This window comes from Oncorhynchus clarkii, chromosome 16 (assembly GCF_045791955.1).
Source record: "Oncorhynchus clarkii lewisi isolate Uvic-CL-2024 chromosome 16, UVic_Ocla_1.0, whole genome shotgun sequence".
Classification (NCBI taxonomy): Eukaryota; Metazoa; Chordata; class Actinopteri; order Salmoniformes; family Salmonidae; genus Oncorhynchus; species Oncorhynchus clarkii.
In genome coordinates, this window is record NC_092162.1 from 56,190,355 (window position 1) to 56,215,507 (window position 25,153).

Genomic DNA, 25,153 nt, shown 5'->3' on the forward strand with positions numbered 1-25,153 from the left:
GTCTCAGAGCATTTCGTATTATTTTGTATGTAAATCCAAGACACTCGATTTAGTATGAAACAGTACATACAGTTGAAGTCGGAAGATTACATACACTTAAGTTGGAGTCATTAAAACTTGTTTTTCAATCACTCAACACATTTCTTGTTAACAAACTATAGTTTTGGCGAGTCGTTTAGGACATCTACTTTGTGCATGACACAAGTAATTTTTCCATTAATTGTTTACAGACAGATTATTTCACTTGTAATTCACTGTATCATAATTCCAGTGGGTCAGAAGTTTACATACACTAAGTTGACTGTGCCTTTAAACAGTTTGAAAAATTCCAGAAAATGATGGCTTTAGATGCTTCTGATAGGCTAATTGACATCATTTGAGTCAATTGGAGGTGTACCTGTGGATGTATTTCAAGGCCTACCTTGAAACTCAGTGCCTCTTCGCTTGACATCATGGGAAAATCAAAAGAAATCAGCCAAGACCTCAGAAAAAAATTGTAGACCTCCACAAGTCTGGTTCATCCTTGGGAGCAATTTCCAAATGCCTGAAGGTACCACGTTCATCTGCACAAACAATAATACGCAAGTATTAACACCATGGGACCACTCAGCCCACAGTAAAACAAGTCCTATATCGACATAACCTGAAAGGCCGCTCAGCAAGGAAGAAGCCACTGCTCCAAAACCGCCATAAAAAGCCAGACTACGGTTTGCAACTGCACATGGGGACGAAGATGGTACTTTTTGGAGAAATGTCCTCTGGTCTGATGAAACAAAAATATAACTGTTTGGCCATAATGACCATCGTTATGTGTTTGGAGAAAAAGGGGAGGCTTGCAAGCCGAAGAACACCATCCCAAATGTGAAGCACGGTGGTGGCAGCATCATGTTGTGGGGGTTCTTTGCTGCAGGAGGGACTGGTGCACTTCACAAAATAAATGCCATCATGAGGAAGAAAAATTATGGGATATATTGAAGCAACATCTCAAGACATCAGTCAGGAAGTTAAAGCTTGGTCGCAAATGGGTCTTCCAAATGCACAATGACCCCAAGCATACTTCCAAAATTGTGGCAAAATGGCCTCAGGACAACAAAGTCAAGGTATTGGAGTGGCTATCACAAAGCCCTGACCTCAATCATCTAGAAAATGTGTGGGCAGAACTGAAAAAGCGTGTGCGAGCAAGGAGGCCTACAAACCTGACTCAGTTACACCAGCTCTGTCAGGAGGAATAGGCCTAAATTCACCCAACTTATTGTGGGAAGCTTGTGGAAGGCTACCCTAAATGTTTGACCCAAGTTAAACAATTTAAAGGCAATTCTACCAAATACTGATTGATTGTATGTAAACTTCTGACCCACTGGGAATGTGATGAAAGAATTAAAAGCTGAAATAAATAATTATCTCTATTATTATTCTGACATTTCACATTCTTAAAATAAAGTGGTGATCCTAACTGACCTAAGACAGGGAATTGTTACTAGGATTAAATGTCATGAATTGTGAAAAACAGAGTTTAAATGTATTTGGCTAAGATGTATGGAAACTTCCGACTTCAACTGTAGATTCATTTTGAGTTGCATCCCCTTTGGCCCTCAAAACAGCCGCAATTCATTGGGGGCACAGACTAGAAGGTTTCAAAAGCGTTCCAAAGGGATGCTAGCCCATGTTGACTCCAATGCTTCCCACAGTTGTGTCAAGTTGGCTGGATGCCCTTTGGATGGTGGACCATTCTTGATACGCACAGGAAATTGTTGAGTGTGAAAAACCCAGCATCATTGCATTTCTTGACACACTCAAACCAGTGTGCCTGGCACTTTCTACCATACCCCATTCAAAGGCACTGAAATATTTTGTCTTGCCCATTGACCCTATGAATGGCACACATACACAATCCATGTCTCAATTGTTCCAAGGCTTTAAAATCTCTTCATCTACACTGATTGAAGTGGATTTAAAGGTTGACATCAATAAGGAATCATAGCTTTCACCTGGATTCTCCTGGTCAGTCCATGTCAGTGTACAGTGCCTTGCGAAAGTATTCGGCCCCCTTGAACTTTGCGACCTTTTGCCACATTTCAGGCTTCAAACATAAAGATATAAAACTGTATTTTTTTGTGAAGAATCAACAACAAGTGGGACACAATCATGAAGTGGAACAACATTTATTGGATATTTCAAACTTTTTTAACAAATCAAAAACTGAAAAATTGGACGTGCAAAATTATTCAGCCCCCTTAAGTTAATACTTTGTAGCGCCACCTTTTGCTGCGATTACAGCTGTAAGTCGCTTGGGGTATGTCTCTATCAGTTTTGCACATCGAGAGACTGACATTTTTTCCCATTCCTCCTTGCAAAACAGCTCGAGCTCAGTGAGGTTGGATGGAGAGCATTTGTGAACAGCAGTTTTCAGTTCTTTCCACAGATTCTCGATTGGATTCAGGTCTGGACTTTGACTTGGCCATTCTAACACCTGGATATGTTTATTTTTGAACCATTCCATTGTAGATTTTGCTTTATGTTTTGGATCATTGTATTGTTGGAAGACAAATCTCCGTCCCAGTCTCAGGTCTTTTGCAGACTCCATCAGGTTTTCTTCCAGAATGGTCCTGTATTTAGCTCCATCCATCTTCCCATCAATTTTAACCATCTTCCCTGTCCCTGCTGAAGAAAAGCAGGCCCAAACCATGATGCTGCCACCACCATGTTTGACAGTGGGGATGGTGTGTTCAGCTGTGTTGCTTTTACGCCAAACATAACGTTTTTCATTGTTGCCAAAAAGTTCAATTTTGGTTTCATCTGACCAGAGCACCTTCTTCCACATGTTTGGTGTGTCTCCCAGGTGGCTTGTGGCAAACTTTAAACAACACTTTTTATGGATATCTTTAAGAAATGGCTTTCTTCTTGCCACTCTTCCATAAAGGCCAGATTGGTGCAATATACGACTGATTGTTGTCCTATGGACAGAGTCTCCCACCTCAGCTGTAGATCTCTGCAGTTCATCCAGAGTGATCATGGGCCTCTTGGCTGCATCTCTGATCAGTCTTCTCCTTGTATGAGCTGAAAGTTTAGAGGGACGGCCAGGTCTTGGTAGATTTGCAGTGGTCTGATACTCCTTCCATTTCAATATTATCGCTTGCACAGTGCTCCTTGGGATGTTTAAAGCTTGGGAAATCTTTTTGTATCCAAATCCGGCTTTAAACTTCTTCACAACAGTATCTCGGACCTGCCTGGTGTGTTCCTTGTTCTTCATGATGCTCTCTGCGCTTTTAACGGACCTCTGAGACTATCACAGTGCGGGTGCATTTATACGGAGACTTGATTACACACAGGTGGATTGTATTTATCATCATTAGTCATTTAGGTCAACATTGGATCATTCAGAGATCCTCACTGAACTTCTGGAGAGAGTTTGCTGCGCTGAAAGTAAAGGGGCTGAATAATTTTGCACGCCCAATTTTTCAGTTTTTGATTTGTTAAAAAAGTTTTAAATATCCAATAAATGTCGTTCCACTTCATGATTGTGTCCCACTTGTCGTTGATTCTTCACAAAAAAATACAGTTTTATATCTTTATGTTTGAAGCCTGAAATGTGGCAAAAGGTCGCAAAGTTCAGGGGGGCCGAATACTTTCGCAAGGCACTGTATATTTGCATTTTATTTTTCAACTCACGTAAGTCAGTCTTTGAGTCTTCAACTGTGTGTGGCTGTAGGTTGTCTGTCATGGGTGTCTGTCACTCCACGTCACGCTCTGCCCAGCATTTTCCAAGCCGTCCCCCTGAGGTCACCTTGTTTATGGAGCTGTCACGTTATGACAACATCCTAACATCTTTGTTTACGTGACACGGGTGTGCCTGCGACAACACCGTCAACGCCGTAAAGGGAGTCTCTCTGCTGCATCACCCCAGCTACCTGTCACTGCTGACAGCCCTATTAACAACATGTCAATGGAGCCTTCAGGTGTGTGTTTTAATGTCACATGCACAAGTACAGTCAAATGCCTTTCTTGCAAACTCAAAATCCAACAATGAATGAACAGTGTAATACTGGAAAAAACACACAAGAAATAAGAAGATATATGAAGAACACAATAAGTAAGTAAGCATACTATATACATAGTCAGTTCCAATACCATATCTACAATGTGCAGGAATACTGGAGTGATGGAGGTAGATATGTATAGGGGTAAGGTGACTAGGCATCAGGATATAAGATAAACAGAGTAGCAGCAGCCTGTATGTGAATTTGGTGTGCTTGTGTGTAGAGTCAGTATTAATGTATGTGCATATTATGTGTGAGTGAGCAGATGATGGAGAGTGCAAAAATAAAGGGTCAATAAAGAAACAAGGTTAACTCACATAGTCTGTGTATTTATTTTGTTAGCTATTTATCAGTCTTATTGCTTGTGGATAGAAGCTGTTCAAGAGCTTGTTGGTGCCAGACTTGATGCACCGGTACCGCTTGCCGTGCTGAAGCAGAGAGAATAGTCTATGGCTTGGGTGCCTGGAATCTTTAACGAGTTTCCAGGGTTTTAGTTCCACACTCCCTGATACAGATGGCATGGAGCTCTGCCCCAGTGTTGTACTGTGCTCTCCGCATCACCCTCTGTAGCACCATGTGATCGAGGGCAGTGCTATTGCCATACCTGGCAGCGATGCAACCAGTCAAGATGCTCTCAATGGTACAGCTGTAGAATTTGTTTTGTATTTGAGGGCCCATGACTGTGTGTGTGTGTTTGGACCGTTTTAATTATTGCGTATATTTGGACGCCGAGGAACTTGACGCTCTCAACCTGCTCCACTGCAACCGCGCCCCCCCCCCTCCCCCGTTTCCTGTAAGGGGGACAATGGTGTTGAACTATGAGCTGTAGTCATTGAACTAAATTCTCACGTAAGTATTACTCTTATCTAGGTGGGTGAGGGCAGTGTGGAGAACTATTGAGATTGTGTCATTGCATCAAACACAAACAATTGAGATTGTTTCTGTTTGTTAGTGTGTGTGTGCAGGGTTGGGTAGGTTACCTTCTAAATGTAATCCGTTATAGTTACTAGTTACCTGTCTAAAATTGTAATCAGTCTCGTAACTTTTGGATTACCCAAACTCAGTACCTTAATCTGATTACTTTCCTTTATAAGAGGCATTAGAAGAAGACAAAAATTAATATTACCAATTGAACAATATCCATTGCATGACACACTTTATAGTTATAGTTTTACATAGCTGGCCATAAATTGACTTTGCATTTTACTTTATGGGTTGGTTATGTAGGCTTCTTCTAACCCATTGCTTTCTACTACACAATAATAAAACAGGCTACTGTATATCTTGACATTAAAATCCAAAGTCTGTCAGATTTCTAGTCATTGCAATTGATTGCATACCTTTTGATCTTCAAGAATATGACTTGGAAATATATAGTACCTTCGGAAAGTATGACTTTTCCCCAAAAAATTTGCGTTACAGCCTTATTCTAAAATAGATTTTAAAAAATATATATCCTCATCGATCTACCCACAATACCCCATAATAACAAAACAAAAACTGTCTTTTTATTTTATTTAGCAAATGTATAAAAATAAAAAACTGAAATATCATGACGGTGGCCCTTTTTGGGTATAGCTAGTGGCTTCCCCTTCTCTCTCTCTCTCTCTTAAACCCAGGTTCTGTTATCTCAGGTCGGATATTCCTGGAGGAGACTCTCTCCCCCTGGCCATGCAGACAGAGACACATAGAGAGAACAAAGGATTTCACATGGTGAACTCCTAAATCCCCAAAATGAGGATTTGATACAAAATGTTCACTTGTGAGAAGGTGGGAATGGTCCGTGGACACTTAAGGGACGGGTATGACGAGTGTGTTTAATTTGGTGACCTCAGAGAGGACAGGAAACACACATGACTATATCTCTGAATATGTACATTTCTCAATGATGGGGTTTGCATCTAATTCATGTATAAAATGAATGAGTAAAGGTGAAACTATTTGTGAAATGATATAATATGAACCTTTAATGTGAAAGAATTGTATTCCCTTTAAAGTTTAACTAAGTCATTGGCCCGCCCCCGTGAGCACAGACATGATCTGGTGTGGAACAGCCCTTTTCTACTGTACAAATAAAAAATCCTCCTGAGGAAATCCTATTCAGACCACGCGTACCTCGATGGACACAGAGGGGGCACAGGTTGAGTTCAGACCACAAAAACCTCAGTATAAGGTAAAGTTGTAATGGTTGTTTAATTCCTAACCATACCACGTGGAGCATTGGCTACACGGCAGGAAATGGTTCAACTCTATCGATCCCGACAGAATAAACTCTATCGATCCTGACTCTATCGATCGACTATCAATCCCCACAGAATAAGAGCAAATCTTAGATACTAATTACTAGTCTGCAGCTAGAAATGATGTCAACCTGGGATGCGAAGACCGACAACCGCCGAAACATCTATTCTATAAGAACATTTCTGAAAGGTACTCTGAAGTATTCATTCTAACCACAGACGACTGAACTTTCCAACAGAAGGAGGATTCCAACAGAGATCACGATGACACACTGGGCGTAAATATATATTGATTGCAATTATTCCCGAATTAGTGAGCGTTCATGTGCTAATCGACTCTGTAGTGACTCTTTTTGTCTTTCCCGCCCTTCTCAGTCCACACCCACTTCCCTTTGTCCACCAAGCCGTCATAGGGAACCTTCCCTATCATTTCCTTGTAACCATATCTACTGTTTGTTTGTCTATGCATTTCTGTGATTATTTAGGTAGTTATTAAATAAATGATTAAGGCAGTTGATGTATCGATGATTCATAGTTAAGGCTGGGTTTGTGCAGACAACCAAAAGTTTACAATGTCTGGAATGAGACTAACGTGAGGTAAAGAATAATTCATTAATTAGAAGACTAATTGATCAGATATTAAAATATCTGAAGAGTTATATTAGGAAAATTATAACTTTGTAATCTGAAGAGTTTCCTTAGTGCCCCGACTTCCTAGTTAATTACATTTACATGATTAGTTTAATCACGTAATAATAATTACAGAGAATTGATTTGATAAAATAACAGTCTTCACTTTAATTAGGCCAAAGACACGACAATCACATTTACATAACTACTCAAACCCTTTACTCAGTACTTTGTTGGAGCATCTTCGTCAGCGATTACAGCACGAGTCTTCTTGGGTATGACGCTACAAGCTTGGGAAAACCTTTTTTTGGAGAGTTTTTCCCATTCTTCTCTGCAGATCCTCTCAAGCTCTGTGAGATTGGGTGGGGAGCGTTGCTGCACAGCTATTTTAAGATCTCTCTAGAGATGTTTGATCGGGTTCAAGTCCGGGCTCTGGCTTCTGTCTGGCCACTCTACCATAAAAGCCTGATTGCTGCAGAGATGGTTGTCCTTCTGGAAGGTTCCCCCATCACCACAGAGAAACTCTGGAGCTCTGTCAGAGTGACCATCGTTTCTTTGTCACCTCCCTGATTGCTCAGTTTGGCCAGGCAGCCAGCTCTAGGAAGAGTCTTGGTGGTTCCAAACTTCTTCCATTTAAGATGGATGGAGGCCACTGTGTTCTTGTGGACCTTCAATGCTGCAGAAATGTTTTGGTACCCTTCCCCAGATCTGTGCCTCAAAACAATCCTATCTTGGATCTCTACGGACAATTCCTTCGACCTCATGGCTTGGTTTTTGCTCTAACATGCACTGTCAACTGTGGGACCTTATATAGACAGGTGTGTGCCATTCCAAATCATGTCCAATGAATTACATTTTCCCACAGGTGGACTCCAATCAAGTTGTAGAAACATCTCAAGGATGATCAATGGAAACAAGATGCACCTGAGCTCAATTTTGAGTCTCATAGCAAAGGGTCTAAATACTTATGTAAGTAAGGTATTTATGTTTTTATTTTTAATACATTCGCAAACATTTCTAAACCCTGTTTTCAATTTGTCATTATGGGGTATTGTGTGTAGATTGCTGAGGATTTTAATTTATTTAATCCATTTTAGAATAAAGTGTGGAAAAAGAGGGGCCTCCCGGGTGGCGCAGTACTGCGCCAGCAGGGACCCTGGGTTCGCGCCCAGGCTCTGTCGTAACCGGCCGCGACCGGGAGGTCCGTGGGGCGACGCACAATTGGCCTAGCGTCGTCTGGGTTAGGGAGGGTTTGGCCGGTAGGGAAATCCTTGTCTCATCGCGCACCAGTGACTCCTGTGGCAGGCCAGGCGCAGTGCGCGCTAACCAAGGTTGCCAGGTGCACGGTGTTTCCTCCGACACATTTGTGCAGCTGGCTTCCGGGTTGGAAGCAGTGCGGCTTGGTTGTGTTGTGTATCGGAGGATGCATGACTTTCAACCTTCGTCTCTCCCGAGCCCGTATGGGAGTTGTAGCGATGAGACAAGATTGTAGCTACTAAAACAATTGTTTATGATGTTGTTGTCATGGAGGTCTGATTGGCTCATTGCCTCAAGTTGAAAAATAAATGCTTTGAGCGCTATCGAAAAATGTGTGCTATTGTTTTCATTTTTTGTTGGTGACACTTATATTTAGATAATTTGCAGCTGTCTATGTAAAGTGTGTGAGTTGGAGTATATCTATGGAGAAAAAAATGTATCAGCACAAATTAAATTAATATTCTACCTAAATTAAACTTGTTTTTGACTGTATGGAACACAATACCACGGAGGAGTTTAGAAGGGAGCTGTTGCAAGAGAGCATTTTTCACTGGCTGTGCACTGGTCGCAAAAACAATGATTTATAGGCATCTTAAACTTTTTAAATTCAACCGTTATTGGGTTAAAATATACATATACATTTGTGAACAGCCATCCACAACAACCACAATCTGTGAGGCTCAAATGGCTTAATGAGAGAGCAGCAGTGTGATTCACATCAATGCGCAATGTAGGTATCAATAATAAATGACATCCGTATCACCTGTAGGCTACACAACTGCTGTCGTCCTTACCTCCAAGCCTTTATTCAAGTTGGATAATCTTTGGATGCCAACAGCAGTCGCGATATTGGAAGACATAGCTTGGACTTTAGCCTATAAAAGCCTATTCCTGCTTTAGAAAATACTATATAATACACTGCAGTTGAGGAACAATGAGAAAGTAAATCTGCTTTAAAACTTGATAAACTTGTAACCCCACTTTTGAGAAAATGGCCCGTGAATGTTTTGGTACACCTACTGGAGAGCTCTTCTTTGTCTACACCTATTCAGCATCATTCACACCCATCTCTTTAAGGATTTGCTTGTGAGGCCATGTGCTAAACAGAGAAAGGTAGTGTAATAAACAACCAAAGATTTCATGACTAAAAGTGGTGAAAGTATTAATAAAAAGTAGTAGGATACAGAAGGTGTAAATGGCAGAGTGAAATGGTTACTTACATAGAGGAGTCTTTTGTTTAGACGTGTAGCTAGCTAGCTAGCTGAAGAATGAACCATAATCCCAATCCATACTACTATGCACTATGCATGAATCTGCAGGTAGCTAAAGCTAACCAACTAATTTCAATGTTAGCTAGCTAGCTAGCTAATAATAGGCTATAACTAGCAATGCAAATGGCTTTGTGAGATACAAATAATATTACTACACAGATCATACACATAACATTAGCTAGCAAGCCAGCCAGCTAACGTTAGCTAGCTAGCTAACAGTATGCTTTAACTTCTTGGTGACAGGGGACAGTATTTTCACGTCCAGATGAAATGTATGCCCAAATTCAACTGACTGCTACTCATCCCCAGAAGATAAGATATGTATATTATTAGTAGATTTGGATAGAAAACCCTCTGACGTTTCTAAAACTGTTTGAATCATGTCTGTCAGTATAACAGAACCTATTTATCAGGCGAAACCCCAGGGACAAACCATTACGATTTTTTTTGAGGTCATTCTCTTTTCAATGGGGTTTCATTGGGACTCCAGATTTCTAAGGGACCTTCTTGCAGTTCCTACCGCTCCCACTGGATGTCAACAGTCTTTAGAAATTTGTTGAGGTTTTTCCTTTGTGTAATGAAGAAGTAGCCCTGTTCAGAATGAGGGTCACTTCAAGTGTACTGTTAGATAGAGGCACGTGACCAGAAAGCTAGCTACAGTTTGTTTTCCTCCTGTATTGAACACAGATCATCCCGTCTTCAATGTTATCGATTATTTACGTTACAAACACCTAAAGTTGTATTACAAAAGTAGTTTTGGCAAAGTTTACAGGTAACTTTTGAGATATTTTGTAGTGACGTTGCGCAAGTTAGAACCAGTGTTTTTCTGGATCAAACGCGCCAAATAAATGGACATTTTGGATATATATATCGACGGAATGAATCGAACAAAAGGACCATTTGTGATGTTTATGGGACATATTGGAGTGCCAACAGAAAAAGCTCCTCAAAGGTAAGGCATGAATTATATTTTTACTTTGCGTTTTGTGTCGCGCCTGCAGGGTTGAAATATGCTTTTCTCGCTTTGTTTACGGAGGTGCTATCCTCAGATAATAGCATCGTTTACTTTCGCCGAAAAGCCTTTTTGAAATCTGACATGTTTCCTGAATTCACAACACGTGTAGCTTTAATTTGGTATCTTACATGTGTGATTTCATGAAAGTTTGATTTTTATAGTAATTTATTTGAATTTGGCGCTCTGCATTTTCACTGGCTTTTGGCTAGGTGGGACGCGTCCCACATATCCCAGGGAGGTTAACTTGCAATGAAAGCGACTTTCTGATAAAATTATTCTTCTGTATTCTCTTTTCTGTATTCTCTTTTCAACTCCCTCCGCATTTGCAATCATACTCTGCTTCCACCAGGCATTCCACTGATTTCAAAACGCGGTAAAATTATTCAGTGACAACAACACTGTTGATCGCTGTTTCTTCCCCATCACTGTCATCAGGTTCAATGAAAATGTTTTTACCTAAATCAGGGACTTCCTCGTCTATTCATTTTCAAAGTCAGAGAGGGTCAGCATGGCACGATCATCCTCCAGAAACAAGTCCATCACAACTTTTCCCCACTGACCTTTGTCGATAGCACCTGTTACCTGTTGAGTGAAGTAGCAACAGTTTTGCAGTTCTTAATGATATCTTTCAAAAAAGCTGTGGTAGCAAGGATTATCTACACATATTGAGTAGCTCATGTTATAGACAGAAGCAAGCTACATGGTAGACCAATCAAACTTGTCATTGTCGTTATGAAAAAGTATAAACACAAAATGACAGGCTGCATTACATCAACAGCCTGGGGGACCAAAATAGCATAACTGGTGCATTTTAACACCAATGTACCCATATTTTTCTGAAAATGTAGCTAGCTAGACTACCTTACCCGTATACATGGATGAACGCTTCTCCCTCTCTGTCATGGATGCCTTAGTTTGAAGATGTAATCCAGACAAGTGTTTTATACAACAGCCTTCTGTGTTCTCTTTTAGACACATTTGTAATCAAACACCTGCATTTTCTCCTTCTATCATACTCTGCATAAACCGGGCATTCCACTGATTTCATAACTCGGTCCTCCAGAAAGTGGAGAGCCTTAGCAACACTTGTGCAGTTCTTCGTGGTATCTTTCAAAAAAAGCCACTTTAGAAAGGATGACCTACTGTACACATACTAAGCAGCTCATGTTATAGACAGACGCGTGTTACATGGCAGTCCAATCCAAACCCATCTCTCGGCATGTGCAGCCCAACCATTATCTCAGCCAAATCATGGCTAGCGGGAAGGTTTTTCCATGGCTAAACCAACTAGACTTGTAATTTAACAATTGTATTCGTATTTACAGATGGCATACAAGTTTGCTATTAAGGCACATGAAAGTTTACATGTTCCCGAAGGCATTTCTGCCCCCAGAAAATGTTTACGTTCAAATGTCTCTCCTGTGAATTAGTGACTTGCGACAGACGCCTAGCTTCCTGGAACAGGTCACAATTATACCCAGCTCAGGTCTCCAGCTATGTATTTGGTTTGCTAACTTGCTAGCTAAGTTGGCGCTCTAACCACTAGGGTAACCTAGTGGTTAGAGCGTTGGACTAGTAACCAGAAGGTTGCAAGTTCAAATCACTGAGTTGACAACGTACAAATCTGTCGTTCTGCCCCTGAACAGGCCGTTGTTCTTAACTGACTTGCCTAGTTAAATAAGTCAAGATAAAGCTTCTTGGTTACAGCAGAGACATTCAATCCCCTCCTTCATCAAGATCCCTGTTGACTAAATAGTTTTGTTTGAAAAATAATAAGTAATACCATATACCCCGATATGGTACAGAAATTGTGTCACGGTTTGACAATCTGGATACCGCCCAACCCTAGTGTATGTGTGGGAGAGAGAGAGACAAACATATACAAACACACACCGTAAAGTATAGAGAGAAGGAAGAGAATGAATGGTTGGTCACAGAAAAGACTGAAGGAAGAAGAAAAGATGATGAGAGACATTGAAAAAGAAAATAAAGTAATGGAGGAATGAGAGATAATATAGTGATACAGAGAGGCAGACACACAATATAACAATATGGCATACACACAAGGGAGGGAGGGAAGGAGGGAGGGATAAAAAATAAGAGGTAAATTGATGGAGACAGAGGAAAACATCTTAGCTGAACCGCTGCTTGCTGTTCCAGCTTTGTCTTATCGGGAGACTGCTTATCTAACCTGACTCATTCCCAATGTTGGGTTAGAGCTAACACACACACACACACACACACACATACACACACACACTGTAAATAAGATCACACTGAAATACACAACATTCTCTCTTTCTTTTGCACAAACACACAAACACACAATATCTCTGTTGAAGCACACAAATGTATGTACGCCAGAAAGTTACCTCCATCACTCCCATAGAGAACAGATAAAAAAGCCCTTACCCTTGCAGAAATCTGAGTGCATAAAACATAAACATAAATACTTAACAGACCAGGAGGGGGAGAGAGAGAGAAAGTGGTACTGCCGTTGCTGTTACTAGCCCAGTTTTCAGAGTTAGGCTAGAGTCCCATAAGGTCTCTCTGTCTGCCTCTCCTCAAGAGAGACTTGCATAAAGCGGGGCTTCTCTAAGAAGCCAGATGTCTAAGTGTGCCCCCTCTCACCCCTCTTTCATCTATCGCTTTCTCCCCTGACTCCTCTCTCCTACAACACACATGCCTTTCAACACTTTCCCTTCTTCCTCAATCTTTATACTGCTCTTCTTATCCTTAGCTCTCACTTTCCTTCTTGATTGTTTTTACCTGTAGACTTCTCAGATACAGGCCTCTGGGTCTTTTCTCTTTCCCTTTGTTTCCTCCTGGTCTATGAAGTGTAGAGTCAGTGACAGCAGCTCTGTAGAGTTAGTACATTACAGTAACAGTGCAGTGTAGTGTATAATGGTGAAGAGGTTTAGAGTTTCCGAGGTGTTCTACGTAATTATTGACTTGTCTAAGTAGTGGGCCTGGTGTAAACACTGTAGATCACCAATGATGGGGCTGGCAGGCTAGGTAGTGCTCCTAGACAACATGTTAAGAAAATAAAGAGGAAGCATGTGTATTTATGTGGGAGGGTGTGTGTGTGCATGTGTTTGTGCACGCTTGTGTGTCCATGTGGCTGAGCATTTGTGTGTGCATATGTGGATGTCACTGTGTGTGTGTCAGTGCATGTGAATGTGTGTGTGGTTATGGGGGGTTGAGAGGCAACTGCTGAGCTGAGCTGTCTAATCCTCCTGATTTGGAGTCACAGTCTAATTGGGATATTTACTCTGTAATTAGCAGTGGAGGGAGACACTGGGAGTGTAATTGGGAATTCCAGGGAAGAGTCATATTATCCTGACAGCTCCCAGGTCCTGTCCCCCCTGTCTGTCTGTCTGTCTGTCTGTCTGTCTGTCTGTCTGTCTGTCTGTCTGTCTGTCTGTCTGTCTGTCTGTCTGTCTGTCTGTCTGTCTGTCTTGCCTGCCTGCCTGCCTGCCTGCCTGCCTGCCTGCCTGCCTGCCTGCCTGCCTGCCTGCCTGCCGTCGCCCATTAACAGCAGTCTGGTACAGGTGGAAGAGAGGGAGGGACACACACATACACAAAAACACATGTACATACCATTATAATCAAAAATCTTTGAATATTTCAGCGTTCTAAGGGTTGGTTTCAGCACCATGGACAGCTCAGCAGAGTGGCACAGCTGTTGTGGTTTCCCTTGGACCTATACAAACTACATGACCAAAAGTATGCAGACAACTGCACGCAAAACATTTCATTCCAAAATTATGGGCACTAATATGGAGATGGTCCCCTCTTTGCTGCTATAACAGCCTACACTCTTCTGGGAAGGCTTTCCACTGGAAGTTGGAACATTGCTGCGGGAACTCTTTTCAGTGATTAGGCCTGGATCGCAGTTGGCATTCCAATTCATCCCAAAGGTGTTTGACGGGGTTGAGGTCAGAGCTCTGTGCAGGCCAGTCAAGTTCTTCCACACCAATCTTGACAAACCATTTCTGTATGGACCTTTCTTTGTGCAGAGGGACACTGTCATGCTGAAACAGAAAAGGGCCTTCCCCAAACTGTTGCCACAAAGTTGGAAGCACAGAATTGTCTAGAATGTCATTGTATGCTGTAGCGTTAAGATTTCCCTTCACTGGAACTAAGGGGCCTAGCACAAACCATGAAAAACAGCCCCAGATATTCCTCCTCCACCATGTCTAATCACTCTGACATCAATGCAAATGTAATTGAAAAGGAGTGCCCATTAGCTCATGGTGTACAGGATTTCTATAGGTTATGCAATTGCTTGAGAAAACAGAGTTTTGATGGCCTCTATTAAAAAGAGGAGAATCCCATAGGCTGGGCCTGCTATATTTATCTATCAACTTTCTTAACATTGCTTTGCTTTACAACAGGAGTATAGCCTACTTGGCTGGCATGAAAATGAACCATGGGAAAAGCGTACTCTATTCGCTATTTAAGTGCATAGTCCTCCATTCGCAATTTAAGTGCATAGATTACATGTATTTTTTCCCCATGCCCCTGTTCCTAGACAGGTGTATGATAATGGTCCATTTTAAGTCAAAACGAATATTATTTAGTATATGTAAAAATAACATTAAATTAAGAATAGTCTGATGGGGCCTCCCGAGTGGTGCAGCATTCTAAGGCACTGCATCTCAGTGTTGCGGCATAACTACAGCCTGGGGTTCGATCCCAATCTGTGTCACAACCGGCCGGGACCGGGAGTCCCATAGGGCAGCGCACAATTGGCCCAGTGTCGTCCAGGCTAGGTTGTGTGTACTCCCTGTTCACCCATGACTGCGTGTCCATGCACGCCTCCAACTCAATCATCAAATTTGCAAGCGACACAACAGTTGTAGGCCTGATTACCAACAATAACGAGACAGCATACAGGGAGGAGGTGAGGGCTCTGGTGGAGTGGTGCCAGGAAAATAACCTCAACGTCAACAAAACTAAGGATTTGGACTTGATAGTGGACTTCACAAGACAACAGAGAGCGCACGCCCCTATCCATATCAACTGGATCACAGTGGAGAAGGTGAAAGCTTCAAGTTCCTCGGGGTACACATCAATGACAATCAGAAATGGTCCACAGACAGTGTGGTGAAGAAGGTGAATCAGCACCTCTTCAACCTCAGGAGGCTGAAGAAATAAGGCTTGTCCCCTAAGACCCTCACAAACTTTTACATATGTACAATTTAGATGTATCACAGCCCGGTACGGCAACTACACCACCGCAACCTGTTCACTACGTTATCATCCAGAAGGCGAGATCAGTACAGGTGCATCAAAGCTGGGACCAAAAGATTGAAAAACAGCTTCTATATCAAGGCCATCAGGTTGTTAAATAGCCATCACTCACAACTGTGACCTGGCTGCTGCCCTATGTACATAGACATGGAATCACTGGTGACTTAAAATGGAACTGGTCACATTAAAGTGCCACACCGCCCCAGACCATGACGGACCCTCCATCTCCAAATCGATCCCGCTCCAGAGTACAGGCCTCGGTGTAACGCTCATTTCTTTGACGATAAACGCGAACCTGACCATCACCCCTGGTGAGACAAAACCGCAACTCGCCAGTGAAGAGCACTTTTTGAAAAACCTCTTCGGCTATTGTGTCGCTTGCAAATTTGATGATTGAGTTAGAGGCGTGCGTGGCCACACAGTCATGGGTGAACAGGGAGTACACACAACCTAGAAGAATTGTGTTCTTCATTATATCAACTAATTAAAAAGATTGCCACAGAATTCGAAGCAAATCTTGTCTGCTAAATTAACTAGTGTAGCCATATCTGGGCCTAACATAAGGACAACTGAGAGTATGCTATTCTGTTCTTCTGAAATAGACTACATTTGCTTCATATCATATTTCTTTAGACCTGTCTAAATATATCATGGACTTATTGTGATGGTGTCGGCTATATTACATGGATTTATTAGACTTTTTAAAATGTAGATGTTCCAAAGGTCTGCATCAGTGGCTTGTAGGCTGTGTGGAAGCCAGGAGATGCTAAACGTGTTTATGCTAATTAACGGTCAATTACCATGAGACCGGCAGTAATTTGCTTGACAATTACCAGCTGACGAAATGTCGTGATCGGCACAGCCCTACACACAGCTCTAAGAATGCAGTTATTTCTTACATTGTTACCCCAGGTAATCTTAGGTTTTATTACATACAGTCGGGAGGAACTATTGGATATAAGAGCAACGTCAACTTACCAAAGTTACCAAAGTTACGACCAGTAATACGTCTTTCCCGAAGCGGATCCTCTGTTTGGCCCAAATCAAATCAAATCAAATCAAATTTTATTTGTCACATACACATGGTTAGCAGATGTTAATGCGAGTGTAGCGAAATGCTTGTGCTTCTAGTTCCGACAACCCAGGACAATGGATCGGATCCCAGCCGGCGACCCAAAACAATGGCACCCTAGAAGGGGCAGACAGAGCGGTCTTCTGGTCAGGCTTCGTAGACGGGCACATCGCTCACCACTCCCGAGCATACTACTCTCCAATGTCCAGTCTCTTGACAACAAGGTAGACCATATCCAAGCAAGGGTAGCATTCCAGAGGGACTGTAACGTTTTTTGTTTCACGGAAACACGGCTCCCTCGAGACACGCTATCTGAGTCGGTACAGCCACCTGGTTTCTTCACGCATCGCGCCGACAGAAACAAGCATCTCTCTGGTAAGAAGAAGGGCGGGGGTGTATACCTTATGATTAACGAGACGTGGTGTGATCCTAACAACATACAGGAACTCCTTTTGTTCACCTGACTTAGAATTCCTCACAATCAAATGCTGACCGCATTATCTACCAAGAGAATTATCTTCAATCATAATCACAGTCGTGTATATTCCCCCCCAAGCAGACACATCGACGGCCCTGAAAGAACTTCATTGGACTCTATGTAAACTGGAAACCACATATCCCGAGGCTGCATTTATTGTAGCCAGGGATTTAACAAGGCTAATCTGAAAACAAGGCTCCCCAAATTCTATCAGCATATCGATTGTGCTACCAGGGCTGCCAAAACCCTAGACCACTGTTATTCTAACTTCTGCGACGCATATAAGGCCCTCCCCCACCCTCCCTTCGGAAAAGCTGACCACGACTCCATTCCCAGCCTATCGACAGAAACTAAAACAGGAAGCACCCACGGTCAGGTCTGTTCAACGGTCAGGTCTGTCCGACCAATAAGATTCCTCACTTCAAGATTGCTTCGATCACGTGGACTGGGATATGTTCCTTATTGCGGTGAACAACAACATTGATGAATACCTTGATTCGGTGTGCGAGTTTATTAACAAGTGCATTGGTGATGTCTATTAGCGTCTATTAAAACATTCCCCAACCAAAAACCGTGGATTGATGTCAGCATTCACGCAAAACTGAAAGCGCGAACCACTGCTTTTAATCAAGGCAAGGTGACCGGAAACATGACCGAATACAAACAGTGTAGCTATTCCCTCCACAAGGCAATCAGACAAGCTAAGCGTCAGTACAGAGACAAAGTGGAGTCGCAATTCAACGGCTCAGACACGAGAGGTATGTGGCAGGGTCTACAGTCAATCACGGACTACAAAAGAAAAACCAGCCCTGTCGCGGATCACGATGCCTTGCTCCCAGACAGACTAAACAACTTTTTTGCTCGCTTTGAGGAGAATACAGTGCCACTGACACGGCCCGCGACCAAAACCTGCGGGCTCTCCTTTACTGTAGCCAACGTGAGTAAAATATTTAAACGTGTTAACCTTCGCAAGGCTGAAGGCCCAGACGGCATCCCAAGCCGCGTCCTCAGAGCATGCGCAGACCAGCTGGCTGGTGTGTTTACAGACATATTCAATCAATCCTTATCCCAGTCTGCTGTCCCCACATGCTTCAAGAGGGCCACCATTGTTCCTGTTCCCAAGAAATCTAAGGTAACTGAGCTAAATGACTACCGCTCTCTAGCACTCACTTCCATCATCATGAAGTGCTTTGAGAGACTAGTCAAGGACCATATCACCTCCACCCTACCTGACACCCTAGACCCACTCCAATTTGCTTACCGCCCCAATAGGTCCACAGACGACGCAATTGCCATCACACTGCACACTGCCCTAACCCATCTGGACAAGAGGAATACCTCTGTGAGAATGCTGTTCATCCACTACAGCTCAGCATTTAACACCATAGTACCCTCCAAATTCGTCATCAAGCTCGAGACCCTGGGTCTCGACCCTTCCCTGTGCAACTGGGTCCTGGACTTCCTGACAGGCCGCCCCCAGGTGGTGAGGGTAGGTAACAACATCTCCATCCCGCTGATCCTCAACACTGGGTTCCCACAAGGGTGCATTCTCAGCTCTCTCCTGTACTCCCTGTTCACCCACGACTGCGTGGCCATGCACGCCTCCAACTCAATCATCAAGTTTGCCGGCAACACTACAGTGGTAGGCTTGATTACCAACAACGACGAGACGGCCTACAGGGAGGAGGTGAGGGCCCTCGGAGTGTGGTGTCAGGAAAATAACCTCACACTCAATGTCTATAAAACAAAGGAGATGATCGTGGGCTTCAGGAAACAGCAGAGGGAGCAGTCCCCTATCTACATTGATGGGACAGTAGTGGAGAGGGTGGAGAGCTTTAAGTTCCTCGGCATACCCATCACGGACAAACTCAATGGTCCACCCACACAGACAGCGTGGTGAAGAAGGCGCAGCAGCGCCTCTTCAACCTCAGGAGGCTGAAGAAATTTGGCGTGTCACCAAAAGCACTCACAAACTTCTACAGATGCACAATCGAAAGCATCCTGTCGGCCTGTATCACCGCCTGGTACGGCAGCTGCTCCGCCCATAACCGGAAGGCTTTCCACAGGGTAGTGAGGTCTGCACAACGCATCACCGGGTGCAAACTACCTGCCCTCCAGGACACCTACACCACCCGATGTCACAGGAAGGCCAAAAAGATCATCAAGGACAACAACTACCCGAGCCACTGCCTGTTCACCCCGCTATCATCCAGAAGGCGAGGTCAGTACAGGTGCATCAAAGCTGGGACTGAGAGACTGAAAAACAGCTTCTATCTCAAGGCCATCAGACTGTTAAACAGCCATCACTAACATTGAGTGGCTGCTGCCAACATACTGACTCAATCTCTAATAATGGAAAAATTGCTGTAATCATTTTATCACTAGCCACTTCATATAATGTTTACATACCCTACATTACTCATCTCATATGTGTATGCTGTACTCTATACCATCTACTGCATCTTGCCATCTTGATGTAATGTATCACTAGCCACTTTAAAACAATGGCACTTTATATAATGTTTACATACCCTACATTACTCATCTCATATGTATATACTGTACGCTATATCATCTATTGCATCTTGCCATCTTGATGTAATGTATCACTAGCCACTTTAAAACAATGCCACTTCATATAATGTTTTCATACCCTACATTACTCATCTCATATGTATATACTGTACTCTATACCATTTACTGCATCTTGCCTATGCCGTTCAGCCACCACTCGTTTATATATTTTTATGTACATATTCGTATTCACTCCTTTACACTTGTAAAGGTAAGGTAGTTGTTGTGAAATTGTTAGGTTATATTACTTGTCAGATATTACTGCATGGTCGGAACTAGAAGCACAAGCATTTTGCTACACTTGTATTAACATCTGCTAACCATGTGTATGTGACAAATGAATTTGATTTGATTTGAAGAACAATTTCACCACAGTGTTCCTATTCAAAGTGCCTGGGCTCCCATTAAGGTGAGTGATGGGGCCCGGGGTAGGGGCTAAGGTACAGGTGTAAGATGTAGAGTAGGAAGAACAGGGGAGGGGACAGCCAGGGGAGGGGATAAATGAGTCCCATTGCTTCTAATTACATCAGACAGACAGATAGACCAGCCCACACTGGCAAAGCTGCCACCAGGCACAAGGTTTGTTGCTGAGGAGAGAACCATGGGTGTAGAGGTAACCTAACGTGTGTGAGAGAGAGACAAAATTTCTGGTCTGTAAAATGGATTATTGTTTCTGCACAACCTAAAGAAAATGATATATTGACCTCCTTGTACTCATTATGCAGTTGTGTGTACATTGAGTACACAAAACATTAGGAACAACTTCCTAATATTGAGTTGAACCATCCCCTATTGCCCTCAGAACCGCCTCAATTGGTCGGGACATGGACTACAAAGTGTCCAGCGTTCCACAGGAATGTTGACTCCAATGCTTCCCACAGTTGCGTCAAGTTAGCTGGATTTCCTTTGGGTGGTGGACCATTCTTGATACACACAGGAAACCAAGCAGCGTTGCAGTTCTTGTCACACTCAAACTGGTTTGCCTGGCACCTACGACCATACCCCATTCAAAAGCACTTAAATATTTTGTCTTGCTCATTCACCTTGTCAATGGCACTCGTACACAATTAATGTGTCAATTTTCTCAAGGCTTAAAATTCATTATTAAACCTGTCTCCTCAACTTCCTCTACACTGATTGAAGAGTATTTAACAAGTGACAATAAGGGATCATAGATTTCACCTGGATTCACCTTGTCAGTCCCTGTCACTGTGTATTTGACCATTGAGTGCTTTGTTTGACTCTGTGTATGTTTGATCACTGGTTGCTCTGCTTAACTGTTTATATTCTTCTCTCTGTGTGTTTGTCTTGTAGAAAGTGTCCCAGTACAGCATCATCGTCCAGGCCACGGACATGGAGGGCAACCTAAACTTTGGCCTGTCCAACACGGCCACCGCCATCATCTCTGTCACAGATATCAATGACAACCCCCCCGAGCTCACCTCCAGAACTGTGAGTGGAGGGAGGAGAGAGGGGAGGGGAACATGGAGGGGGAGGGGGGAAATGGGGAAGGTATGGGAGATGGAGGAGTGGAAGTCAGGGGGAAGGATAGAAGATGAGAGGGATGAGGAGAGAGGGAGAGGGGAAGGGGTGAAACACAGCCCTTGCATCATCTCAGAGAAAGCACACACACCTGACCTGAGTTAAATAAATGTCCAATCTTCAGCTTTCATCACCCAGAAAACAATAGCAAGTAGACCTACTTATGATAAAAATCAAATCAAATCAAATCAAATTTTATTTGTCACATACACATGGTTAGCAGATGTTAATGCGAGTGTAGCGAAATGCTTGTGCTTCTAGTTCCGACAATGCAGTAATAACAAGTAATCTAACTAACAATTCCAAAACTACTGTCTTGTACACAGTGTAAGGGGATAAAGAATATGTACATAAGGATATATGAATGAGTGATGGTACAGAGCAGCATAGGCAAGATACAGTAGATGGTATAGGGTACAGTATGTACAAATGAGATGAGTATGTAAACAAAGTGGCATAGTATAGTATAAAGTGGCTAGTGATACATGTATTACATAAGGATACCGTCGATGATATAGAGTACAGTATATACGTATGCGTATGAGATGAATAATGTAGGGTAAGTAACATTTATATAAGGTAGCATAGTTTAAAGTGGCTAGTGATATATTTACATCATTTCCCATCAATTCCCATTATTAAAGTGGCTGGAGTTGAGTCAGTGTCGGTGTGTTGGCAGCAGCCACTCAGTGTTAGTGGTGGCTGTTTAACAGTCTGATGGCCTTGAGATAGAAGCTGTTTTTCAGTCTCTCGGTCCCAGCTTTGATGCACCTGTACTGACCTCGCCTTCTGGATGATAGCGGGGTGAACAGGCAGTGGCTCGGGTGGTTGATGTCCTTGATGATCTTTATGGCCTTCCTGTGACATCGGGTGGTGTAGGTGTCCTGGAGGGCAGGTAGTTTGCCCCCGGTGATGCGTTGTGCAGACCTCACTACCCTCTGGAGAGCCTTACGGTTGAGGGCGGAGCAGTTGCCGTACCAGGCGGTGATACAGCCCGCCAGGATGCTCTCGATTGTGCATCTGTAGAAGTTTGTGAGTGCTTTTGGTGACAAGCCGAATTTCTTCAGCCTCCTGAGGTTGAAGAGGCGCTGCTGCGCCTTCTTCACAATGCTGTCTGTGTGAGTGGACCAATTCAGTTTGTCTGTGATGTGTATGCCGAGGAACTTAAAACTTGCTACCCTCTCCACTACTGTTCCATCGATGTGGATAGGGGGGTGTTCCCTCTGCTGTTTCCTGAAGTCCACAATCATCTCCTTAGTTTTGTTGACGTTGAGTGTGAGGTTGTTTTCCTGACACCACACTCCGAGGGCCCTCACCTCCTCCCTGTAGGCCGTCTCATCGTTGTTGGTAATCAAGCCTACCACTGTTGTGTCGTCCGCAAACTTGATGATTGAGTTGGAGGCGTGCGTGGCCACGCAGTCGTGGGTGAACAGGGAGTACAGGAGAGGGCTCAGAACGCAACCTTGTGGGGCCCCAGTGTTGAGGATCAGCGGGGAGGAGATGTTGTTGCCTACCCTCACCACCTGGGGGCGGCCCGTCAGGAAGACCAGTACCCAGTTGCACAGGGCGGGGTCGAGACCCAGGGTCTCGAGCTTGATGACGAGCTTGGAGGGTACTATGGTGTTGAATGCCGAGCTGTAGTCGATGAACAGCATTCTCACATAGGTATTCCTCTTGTCCAGATGGGTTAGGGCAGTGTGCAGTGTGGTTGAGATTGCATCGTCTGTGGACCTATTTGGGCGGTAAGCAAATTGGAGTGGGTCTAGGGTGTCAGGTAGGGTGGAGGTGATATGGTCCTTGACTAGTCTCTCAAAGCACTTCATGATGACGGATGTGAGTGCTACGGGGCGGTAGTCATTTAGCTCAGTTACCTTAGCTTTCTTGGGAACAGGAACAATGGTGGCCCTCTTGAAGCATGTGGGAACAGCAGACTGGTATAGGGATTGATTGAATATGTCCGTAAACACACCGGCCAGCTGGTCTGCGCATGCTCTGAGGGCGCGGCTGGGGATGCCATCTGGGCCTGCAGCCTTGCGAGGGTTAACACGTTTAAATGTCTTACTCACCTCGGCTGCAGTGAAGGAGAGACCGCATGTTTTCGTTGCAGGCCGTGTCAGTGGCACTGTATTGTCCTCAAAGCGGGCAAAAAAGTTATTTAGTCTGCCTGGGAGCAAGACATCCTGGTCCGTGACTGGGCTGGGTTTCTTCCTGTAGTCCGTGATTGACTGTAGACCCTGCCACATGCCTCTTGTGTCTGAGCCGTTGAATTGAGATTCTACTTTGTCTCTGTACTGGCGCTTAGCTTGTTTGATAGCCTTGCGGAGGGAATAGCTGCACTGTTTGTATTCGGTCATGTTACCAGACACCTTGCCCTGATTAAAAGCAGTGGTTCGCGCTTTCAGTTTCACACGAATGCTGCCATCAATCCACGGTTTCTGGTTAGGGAATGTTTTAATCGTTGCTATGGGAACGACATCTTCAACGCACGTTCTAATGAACTCGCACACCGAATCAGCGTATTCGTCAATGTTGTTATCTGACGCAATACGAAACATCTCCCAGTCCACGTGATGGAAGCAGTCTTGGAGTGTGGAGTCAGCTTGGTCGGACCAGCGTTGGACAGACCTCAGCGTGGGAGCCTCTTGTTTTAGTTTCTGTCTGTAGGCAGGGATCAACAAAATGGAGTCGTGGTCAGCTTTTCCGAAAGGGGGGCGGGGCAGGGCCTTATATGCGTCGCGGAAGTTAGAGTAACAATGGTCCAAGGTCTTTCCTCCCCTGGTTGCGCAATCGATATGCTGATAAAATTTGGGGAGTCTTGTTTTCAGATTAGCCTTGTTAAAATCCCCAGCTACAATGAATGCAGCCTCCGGATAAATTGTTTCCAGTTTGCAGAGAGTTAAATAAAGTTCGTTCAGAGCCATCGATGTGTCTGCTTGGGGGGGGATATATACGGCTGTGATTATAATCGAAGAGAATTCTCTTGGTAGATAATGCGGTCTACATTTGATTGTGAGGAATTCTAAATCAGGTGAACAGAAGGATTTGAGTTCCTGTATGTTTCTTTCATCGCACCATGTCACGTTAGTCATAAGGCATACGCCCCCGCCCCTCTTTTTACCAGAAAGATGTTTTTTCCTGTCTGCGCGATGCGTGGAGAAACCTGTTGGCTGCACCGCTTCGGATTGCGTCTCTCCAGTAAGCCACGTTTCCGTGAAGCAAAGAACGTTACAGTCTCTGATGTCCCTCTGGAATGCTACCCTTGCTCGGATTTCATCAACCTTGTTGTCAAGAGACTGGACATTGGCAAGAAGAATGCTAGGGAGTGGTGTGCGCTGTGCCCGTCTCCGGAGTCTGACCAGAAGACCGCCTCGTTTCCCTCTCTTTCGGAGTCGTTTTTTTGGGTCGCTGCATAGGATCCACTCCGTTGTCCTGTTTGTAAGGCAGAACACAGGATCCGCGTCGCGAAAAACATATTCTTGGTTGTACTGATGGTGAGTTGATGCTGATCTTATATTCAGTAGTTCTTCTCGACTGTATGTAATGAAACCTAAGATGACTTGGGGTACTAATGTAAGAAATAACACGTAAAAAAACAAAAAACTGCATAGTTTCCTAGGAACGCGAAGCGAGGCGGCCATCTCTGTCGGCGCCGGAAGTCAGTAATAGTGGTGATAATGGTTATGAGGATGATTCTTAACGTATATAAAAGAAAAGGTAATTCCTGGAGGCACAGGACCAAATCAAAGTAAAGAATGAAGTGTGTGATCAAACGGCATGGAGA

General features: G+C 43.7%; 1 protein-coding gene across 1 annotated transcript in view; it reads left to right on the top strand.

Annotated features, from left to right (window-relative positions):
- LOC139368776 (cadherin-4-like) overlaps positions 1-25,153 on the top strand; it is a 544,653-nt gene that overhangs the window by 455,670 nt on the left and 63,830 nt on the right. The window contains exon 9 of the mRNA XM_071108107.1: positions 21,145-21,282. Within this exon, the coding sequence (XP_070964208.1) occupies positions 21,145-21,282 (138 nt within the window). The remainder of the gene's footprint in view (positions 1-21,144; positions 21,283-25,153) is intronic.